Source organism: Anomalospiza imberbis, chromosome 6 (assembly GCF_031753505.1).
Source record: "Anomalospiza imberbis isolate Cuckoo-Finch-1a 21T00152 chromosome 6, ASM3175350v1, whole genome shotgun sequence".
Lineage (NCBI taxonomy): Eukaryota > Metazoa > Chordata > Aves > Passeriformes > Viduidae > Anomalospiza > Anomalospiza imberbis.
In genome coordinates this window covers 39,385,447-39,395,229 of record NC_089686.1, presented here as the reverse complement: position 1 = coordinate 39,395,229, position 9,783 = coordinate 39,385,447, and the positions used below count along the sequence as shown (strand labels likewise).

The following is a 9,783-nucleotide window of genomic DNA, read 5'->3' as shown; positions in this document are numbered from 1 at the left end:
CACTGGACTCCTCTTTCAGTTTTGGTGAGCCACAAAATGCAGGAGTAGAGCACACGCAATAAAAGGGTTACATTCTGAATGCAGCTGTACAAATCGAGGTGAGGTGTGTATGCATAATGCATGGTCTTTGTGATACACACTTAATCCACTTCACCTATTTGCCAGCTCTGGCACACAGCAAGGCACATACTGAGCTACAAATCTCATACTAAAGGCCAAAAGAAACTGCCTGGGGTTGCACTGCTATTTTTTTCTCACCACTTCTTGCTTCTCCCCCAACACATATAATTTCTTATCAGCTTTGAGCTTGTTACAGCAAGAACTTATTCCACCCTCCTCCAGTCTCATGACAGCACATCAGAGAATGTCAAAATCCCGTATTAGGCTTTATTCTTTTATATAAACATTAACATTTCTCAAACAGATTAGTTAAAAATACAGATTTAAACAAGAATTTTTGCAATTGCAATGAGTTATAAAAAACAACAGATTATTTTACAGATTGTTACAAGTGCTTTACAAAGGTGCAGAGTGAAGGCCAGTGGCAGGGGACCAACCTCAAGTGCAAAATGGACACAATACCCTCACCACGGGCATAGCGCTCAGATACACAGCCAAAAAAAAACAACAAACGAACCAAAAAACAGACAGACAAAAAAAACCCCGAGCCATGTGAACCTATGCTCTTGGGATGCTCACTGGGCAAGCAAACATAGACCCTATGACAGAGAAGACTCATGAGACCAAGCTACCAGGATATTTAAGGTTACATCTCTGAGATCAGCCATAAGATGTTTTTTCTTGGAAAAAAAGGAACACGTTTTATAATAATATGTTTCTCTTCCGTCAGACAAAATATTGCTGTAAATCCTAGAATACTTACGGATGTGGATACTTAAAACTTGGGACATAAATCCAGTGTGGATCTCACAAAGCCCAAAGTGAAGAAAGGATACAAGACCCAAGTGTCCTTCTGAAGGAGTTGGCACTCCTCATATAGGAGTGCCACCATATCCTGTGATCTGAAACTTTGAGCAAGTACCTTGGAAAGACTTTGGCAAAAGGAAGACGATGCAAGTGTATCTGATTACACACAATATTCCTGCAGCCTGTGATCTGAGAGTTGTACAGCCCACAGCTTATGCAATGCCCACATATTTCACTAAATGCAGTGTGTCCTCTCTCCTTGGTCGATACATCTTCGCACCCACCTTGGAACACATAACACATGCTCCAGATTCTTGGAAGTTTTTGAGATCCTTCCACCACACCCACCTTACTTAGGTACCAGGCCTACCCTATCTTTCTTCTATTCCACCCCTAAAGACAAAATCTATTCCCCAATTTGTTTTGAACTAAAGTTGTCCAGCTGTTAGCAAATCAAAGGTCAATTGAGCTGTCAGAGAACCGCCATGAGATAAAACCGTGATACATTACATTAAAAAAAATCCACTACTTTATGCCTGACATCTTTTTGATACACAATGTTCCCTACCCAGAGAACCTCCTTGTTAGACAAAGGGCACTACACATTACAGGAATCCTTTCTCCAAAGGAGGGCCAGAATGAAGGGCAGCTCTAGAGATGCAGTCTCATAATAAAGAAATAAAAGATACTTCTCCTGGAATCATTGTAAAGGGCAGCACATTCAAGAAATTTTATTTATAGGAAACCCAGTGAAATCCCTAGAACATCCACACTGACTTCCCTGAGCTCCTCAGATCCAGGTACACTGGGGACCCTGCAGAAGCCTTTTAAGCTGGGTTACTCTCAACAGAGAGCTTTTGGCAAGTTCCTGCAAATTCATTTTCATAATCAGCAAGAAGAGGATCAATGGGGCAAACCCTCAGTATATGCTTAGAGAAGAGAAAGACTCTGAAGAAAAAGGAGTTGAGGTGCAGGGGGAAAGGTCTTCATTTCTACCGTTTTCAAATGTTTCATGTTATTCCTTTGGGGTATGGGCACTACATCGAAACCAACCCCTCCATCTGATCTAGCCCAGCTGCCTCCTGCATAGTCTCATGACAACACTGAAACCCCAGGCTCATTACTCCCTGCATGCCCAGCCCAGGGTTCAGTGCTTTGGAGAGGGAAGGCTGGCTTCTCGTTAGCAAAGGCTGGGAGATGGCATTATGTCAGCATGTCAGCGCCCTGGAAGCATGCAGTCACTCATGCACATCCCAGATTTCTGAGAGCAGGGGTGGGAGTTTCTTATCCTGCAGCCGAAGGGCAAACACCTGTTCAGAGTGGACACTGCTCAGTGTCCGAAGACTGACCAGCTTCATTAACATCCGTGGAAACATCAAACGGTCCTGCAGGGCCAAATAGACAGCTCTTAGTAAATTCACCTAAAACTTCGTTAAAAAAAAATTACCATAACTGATTACATTACACTGTAATCACAATCCTTACTTCCTCTAGACCCAGCATTCTCCAGGAGGATGCAGTATGAAAGAACACAAGTAGTACATCCCAAAACTCTAGACTTTCCATGCTGGCTAAACTATGGAATGTGACACAGAATAGCAGATTGTGACAGCTCACAAACCCTGCATTTACAGCTGCTATCAAAGAGCCCAGAGGGGCCAAGCCTGACAGTACAAGCAGCAAGAGACCTGTTAGAGACAATACTGCAGGAACTCTGCCTGCATAAATACAAAATCTGCTTGCATCATCCCTGGAGATGTTCTGGTCAGGCACTTACATTTGGTCTGTTGATGCAAATGTAAGAATGAAGTGCTTCCACATAGGTGTGCTGCAGCCTCTCCACCAGGGACTGGTCCTGCACATTCGGTCGGTCTGCCAAAAAGCAGGTTAGAAGTAAGCAGATTAGATGTAAGCAGATTGCCACGGGCAGCTTCACTGGATTTAACATCTCTGTCTAACCCCACCTCCTCCTATGATGTCTTCCCAAAACTTCATCTCACATTCACCCAGCACAACTGGGAGATATATCCATGACACTGTGGCAGCTGCCTGTAACTTCTCTTTCTCAGTGATGTCCACTGCACAGGGGGAGTCCAATCCGACTCCTATAGAGGAGGGGGAGGTTAGAGAGACCAAACACATTTACACAGCGCTGGTTGGTCTCATGTTCCTGTCCCAGAAGAAATGCAAAGCCACCTATTCGAGAGCAAATGGGAAAGTCTCTCCAGTAGTTGAGCCAGTTAGAAAACAGGAACAAAGAAAAACAGTCATTAATCAGGTCACAAGACAGAAGAGTAGAGGTGGCTTTTTGGCACAGCCCTGTCCTGGCCCCGAGCATACTGCCTCTTGTCCAAAGTATGTCCATCTAGCTTGCCCACTAGATGTCACTCATGCTGTGGGACCTGCATCACACCAGAAAGGTGGCAAGGTCATTAAGGGGGCAGTAAAACACCAATTTCTAAATGAGAAAGATAAATACTGGCTTGTTTTTCTGCATACTTTTCCAGTAGTGAGGAATTCAATTTCCTCTGGAAATGGCATTAGGAAATTCAAAATATAATGAATAATATGCTCCCTTTATCACTAGACTCTATACATGTTCTATTACTCCTTTTCTGCTTGTAACGTCCCTTCACTCTACTTCCTTTTCCCTCTGACTCACTGCTGCAGCTCTTCAGATGTTCCTGGCTTTTTACCTGCAGAGAAAATGTTGATGGCAATTAAAAGTGCATATTCAGCATCATTAAGCTGTAGCTCATTCATTCCCTTTGAGAACTCAAAGATGGGGTTAATGAACTCAAACTGCAGACCTGCAACAAACAGAAGAGAACAAGGTGAGGCAGTAACAATTGTCTCCTCTCTCTACCCCTCCCTTTCACGGAAAAGGCTGCCAAAAATCCACTGCTATACACCAGAGAGCGGGGAGGAGAGACAGACAGGGAAAAACCCTTACATTATGCTCTAATGAATCCTCCCTTCACATCCACTACTGGTGAGCTCCAACAGCAGTGGCTGAGAAGTCAGGTTCTAACTGTAAAAGGACATTATTTCTGGGTTTTCCTAAAGCCTTAAATGCCCCACAGCACATTATTGGGCAACAGCTAAAGGAACACTAACCATCAGACAAGTCCATCAAAACATCAGAAGGTCACAAGCACAACATTTATACTGTCCACTCTCACAGCATCACCTCCTTCACACCAGTAGCCTTCATGATTTCAAAAAAAGCTTGAATTCCACACTTCAGGTTAATCTAAAATATGTACGAGTTGAAAATATGTGGTGCTAAGAACTCTGAACTATGCCATTTCCTTCAGCTCAAAGAACTGGGCAACCTGAGGCAGAGTCTGACCTAGGCTTCCAATCACCTCATTTGATAAATGCAGTCAGATAAAAATGCACTGGTATTTATTGCCCTAACAGAGACCACTGTCAAATCAGATCTCTGTGCTATGTAATCATACTGAAAGCTTCAGGCCTCTCCTCCAAAATAGCATCCAAGTTTCTAATTTCTTGCATTACAAATGCATCAGAGAAGGAAGAACAAACTGGATGGAATCTTTCTGGATTCCAGCTTTTTGCCTTTCTAATAACCTGAAGGAAAAGTGTCATAAAGAAAAGTTGTATATACAGGCCATCTTAAGTATAAATGGTTAAATAGCTAGTCAAGGAATGAAATAAAAAAAATCAGCTGAAGCACAGCTAAAGTCTTGTTTTTAGAAATGCTGAAGATACACACTTCTTGTTACTGCATCTGAAATTACAAACACTCATAGTTCCTGGAAAAATACACTTCAGAGATCACAACACCACAGGCCACCATATATTAGGTTGATAAAGTGTCTAAGCAGTCTCTGGGGATTCTCAGGGCACAGTACAGACTTCGTATCAACTGAAATGCAATCACAGTAATGTCATCACTCCAAGCGTCCATCCGGATTAGCAGGTGATACGCTTGCTTGTGGTTTGGATTGGTATGATCTGATACAGCTCCACCACCATGTCACATCTCTACAAGCAAGGAATTTCCCACCAACTGCTAGTCCTAGGTGGACACTTGCAGCAATATTTTCATGCTTTAAGAGTCCAGATTTTCCCAAGCAAATTGACACCTAGAAAAAGACATGAAATGAGCTGGTACCATAAGTTAAAAAAAATAGTTTGTGGGGCTATTGGTTTGGTCCTTTTCTAAACCTCTCACCATAAACTACTACCAGCTGCCCACATTAAAAAGGAAAATATGTAAGAACACAAGACACTGGGGAGGAAGAAACACCTGTCTAATGCACCACCTGCTTTGGCGAAGTCATCCCGATTATAGCTCAGGTCCTTAAGAAAGGTGATGCTTTCAATCTCTGGATTGTAGCGCCGAGATGTCTCCAACAACATCACCTGAAGACAGGAATAAGATATACTCAATTTGAAAGCAGGAAGAAATGTTACAACATCAGTACTTTGCTGACTGTTGAAGCATCTTTGGAAAAAAAACCCCCACCAAACAAAACCATTCCAGTTTCTCTCAGAGTGCTTAAAAATTCCAAGATAAAGCCTGCTGCCATCCTTTGTGGTGCCTTGCTTCTGAGAAATGGGAAATCCCTGCTTACCACTACCAAGGCACTTGCCTCCTTCCCTTCCTGTATAACCAAGCACTGCAGTATATAAGCAGGCACCCTGCCAATATAACCTCGCACTGCAGTAATGGTCCCACAGCTGAGGTCCTTCAGTCTGCCATCCTCAAAAAAGGCATGGAACTAGTTCTCTAGGTGGATAACTCCAAATTCTTTCATCTCTGCTACTATCATCTGGGGTGGAGTCAAACCCTCACCTCTATGGTAGATGTCTTCAGTAAAGCAATCTGATCTTCCCTGGTGAGCTCCAGGAATCCAGGTAATTGCTTGGCAAAGTCCACGATCTCTTGCACAGAGATAATTGCAAGTTCTGTGAAGTGAGCAAAACGCTGCTGCCTTGCTTCACGGTTATTTGGATCAGGAATCTGGGGCCATGGCTGTAGGAATGGGAAGAGACAGCATATATTTGTGAAAGATGGAGCCAAAGATGAAAGATAAGATGAAGAGAACAAGGAAAGAAAACAACAACTTCAGAACTTCATCTTTTGCTATTCTTTACAGAGCTGTAGCCCACAGATGCCACGCCTAAAGTAACTCTGTTCTCCCAAATATTTTACCTAAAATGCAACTCCCCAGACTTCACTTTTTCTTATTTTGGGTTTTTGGGTACACTGGTAGAGTTTTTACCGTCACTTTGAGCCTGTCTGTGAAGGAGCGCTGGTTGCACTGTTGCTGAGCGGCCACGAGCTTTTTTATCATGCTCAGCTGTTCCGGCGTCAGTTTGTGGGAAGGGCTTGGTGGATTTGGAGGGTTTGGACGCACCACAACTGTCCGAGCCTGATCGTCCTCCTGCTTCTTCAGCTTCTTCAGTCGGATCTGTTCTTCGGACAGAACATCTAAAGCAGGAATAGCTCATGATCAATCATAGGAACACAATGGAAACCACATTAAACACAGGATAATGTGCTGTGGATGGAGAGGCAGAGTTCACAGCTGCCTGTACCAGGCGCAGCAGAGTGTACACAACACAGACGATGATACTTAGTTGTTTCTCCCTCTATTCCCTACTTTAAGTTGTTTAATTGCCTTTCTTCTAATCATACTGTCATGTAAAGTGTTCACAAAAGTCTGAAGCTCCCCTCATGATGCGCTGCAGATCTGAGAAAAACAACAGTGACTTTCCACATAAAGCAATTCCCTAAAGTGTCATGTCGCAACAGGTGCTCCCATCATATGCCATGGTGTGTCTACTGTATTTTATATTATACTACTGTTATGTCTTTTTTCAATATTGTTAATTTAACAGCTTGTGTCACTTCACCCTCTTCAAAGGTCAGACTCAGTCCTGGGTGGAGTTTGAGAGTGAAAGGATAATTTGCTATACAGGTCATCTGCAGCAAACTGTAGAGCAGTAACATACCCCAAGATGAATAATAGAAGAGTAACTTTGTATAAATGTACTGAGGACCAAGGGCAGATCCTTCAGGAACAGGGTTACATGTCTCCTCCAGTTGTTAAGTCAAAGGGGAGATGTTATTTGGATGTAACACTGTAAGGAAGGGAACTCAAAGGCATCCGCTCTACTGAGGGCCTATGGGGTCCCTTCTCTCACAGAAAGGGAAGCACATCTTTTTCTCATAGGCTTGACAAGCAGCAAAGAGGGATTTTAAACTAATGCTGCCTAGGGACAGGAACCTCAATTCATCCCTTTCCTCTCCCAATCCAATTCGATGCCAGGGCCAGCAAGAGATGCCCAGAGCCTAGAGAGGGTATGCGGGTCAGCAGGAGAACACCTGAAGGGCAGCACAATGGAATTCCTGCCACTCCATCCAGTAAGTCAGGTTCATCGGGAGCCCAGCTTAAATGCCTCTATGCAAATGCACATAGCATAGGGAATAAATAAAAGGAGTTAAGAGACATGCACACACCTGCAGGGCTGTGATCATATTGGCATCACAGAGAGAGGGTGCACAGCAGGTAGGCTGGCCTGGACTTCAGGGATCTGCTCGGTAGAGTACTATCAGATAAAGTGCTGGAGGGAAGAGGGGCCCAAGAAAGCTGGTTAATATTCAAAGATCACCTCCTCCAAGCTCAGGAGAGATGCATCCCTGAGTCTAAATTGGAATAGCATGGATTTGACAGATATATCATTTGGAGGATAAAAGATTGGTGGGATGGTCACACTCAAAGAGTTGTGGCCCATGGCTCAATGTCCAGGTGGAGATCAGTGACAAGTGGCATTCCCCAGGGGTTGGTACTGGGACTGGCACTGTTTAACACCTTTGTCAGTGACACACTTTGGGACTGAGCACACCCTCAGCAAGGCTCTGACAGCACCAGGCTGTGCGCTGTGATTGACACTGTGGAAGGGAGGGAAGCAGAAAAGGAACCAATTGGAAAAAAAACCCTACACTCTGCATCTTCAGGAACAAAGATAAACAAAGCTTGACTTTACAAATAAGACCTTTGAAAGTCCTGAAAGATTCTTTGGCCTCTTTTGTTTAATGCACAGATAACATAGAAAAGAAAGGAAGTTGCAATGAGATGGGGGGGGTTAGTCTCTCCTGCCATGCCCACAGTGAGAGGACAAGAAGAAATGGCCTCTCAGGCCATTTAGACAGAGGAGATTTAGATTAGGTATTTAAAAAAAAATTCCTTGTTAGGGCATGCATTGGAATAAGTTGCCCTGGGAGGTGATGGAGTCACCATCCTTGGACGTGTTTAAAGGGCACCTGGATCTGTGCTCAGTGATACGGTTTAGTGGTGTAAGGGTTACAGTGGTACTGCTGGGTAGACATTTAGACTTGATGATCTTAAAAGGTCTCTTCCAACCTTGATGATTCTATAGCTGCTACACAGAAAAGCAGGCCCTAAAACTGAACAAGAATACAACTGCACTTCTTAACAGAATCATGTTAAACAAAGACAAGAACTGGAGAGCTGCTGTAAGACAGCATTCTTGGGATTAGAAAGATAGACAAAGAACATAACACAGTCAAGCTGAAAGTAACCTTTATCCCTGACTTCAAACAGTGAGGATGTGTGCACAAGTACATGCACCATGCACAAAATTTACAATTCTAGCAGCAAAGGTGTTCAATACAATTACCAAAATAAGGGGGATCTAGAAGATTAGAGACTGCTACTTACAGTGTCAGTTTAAGGAGGGAAGTAATTGATCCAAGTGATTACAGTCCCTCATCTTGGGACTCCAATGCACAAAAAAAATTTTTATCTAGTAACATGTTACTTGGCTATTAATGAATCTTGAAAACTGCCTATGTGCCAGCTCCTACATCATGCTAAATTCAAAGCAACCTAACTTACTTGATTTGTCAGGAAGGAATTATTTAACCTCATGGTTCACGCTGGCTTAAGAACAATAAACTGGCCATGAATAACTTCAGTCGGGGAATTAGAAGAATGTTTCCAGCAATTACTAGGGGGGAAGTTCTGGAATGACCTTGCAAGTGAAACAGCTGGAGGAAAAAGCCCTTAGTTTCTGTCAAAACTAACAAGGCAAATTTGCAGTGGGGATTACAGCATCAACAAGAATTGCCAAGTTCTTGATAATAACACCAAGATTCCATTTGATCTAATTTTCCTGAGCTGTCTTCAACAGAAAACAATGACTAAACGCAGAAACATACTGAGGCTCTCTGTATCTACCTGCAACAAAAGAGAAGCAAAGTGAACAAGTGGTCTTACTGCATTGCTTTTCAAATACATCAGTTTTGTAGCTCTTGGGAACGGGGAAATTGGGAAAAAGACAGCACACGTAATGCTGATACAAACCAGTGAGACAAAGATACTGATGTGCTGTGTTTCAGGCTGAAAAACTGAAAAGCATGTTTCCTAGCTCATTGGGACTTAATTTTTGCAAAATTATTTTATGTTTCTGAAACACCTGCTGTTCCTAGCTGTTCTAGGTGCTGAATGTCAAAAAAGAAGACTTCAAGGAGATCTAACATTAACTGAGCATTCATTCAGCCTTGACCAGCAAAGGGATGAAGCCTGGATACCTTCAAGGAGGGCTGTTCCTGATATGCAAGCAGAAATACTGGTGAATATTCAGAAACAGCAGCCTTATGGCTTGCGTGAGAAAAATAGCAGAGATCACTAAAGGGAGCAATGAGATCAGCTCATACACAAACACAGCTGCAGTACTGTGGTGCTGCCCCTGACCTCTTTTGCAAGCTCACAGCAGGAAGCAAAGAAAAGTGCCTGTTGTTCAAGGAACACGGGTGACCAATCTTACAGTCATGGTCACAAGCCTGAAAAACTTTAC

At 43.2% G+C, this 9,783-nt stretch overlaps 1 protein-coding gene across 6 annotated transcripts in view; it reads right to left on the bottom strand.

Annotated features, from left to right (window-relative positions):
- Positions 1-373: 373 nt before the first annotated feature.
- Positions 374-9,783, bottom strand: part of NR1H3 (nuclear receptor subfamily 1 group H member 3) — a 31,484-nt gene continuing 22,074 nt past the window's right edge. For 5 of the 6 annotated variants that reach the window (XM_068193663.1, XM_068193661.1, XM_068193660.1 and 2 more), the window contains exons 4-9: positions 6,183-6,391; positions 5,753-5,932; positions 5,220-5,319; positions 3,624-3,737; positions 2,705-2,799; positions 374-2,312 (exon numbers count right to left, since the gene is read on the bottom strand). In XM_068193663.1, the coding sequence (XP_068049764.1) occupies positions 2,166-2,312; positions 2,705-2,799; positions 3,624-3,737; positions 5,220-5,319; positions 5,753-5,932; positions 6,183-6,391 (845 nt within the window). In that variant the 3' untranslated portion in view covers positions 374-2,165. The remainder of the gene's footprint in view (positions 2,313-2,704; positions 2,800-3,623; positions 3,738-5,219; positions 5,320-5,752; positions 5,933-6,182; positions 6,392-9,783) is intronic. The other variant, XM_068193665.1, reaches the window with a different exon arrangement.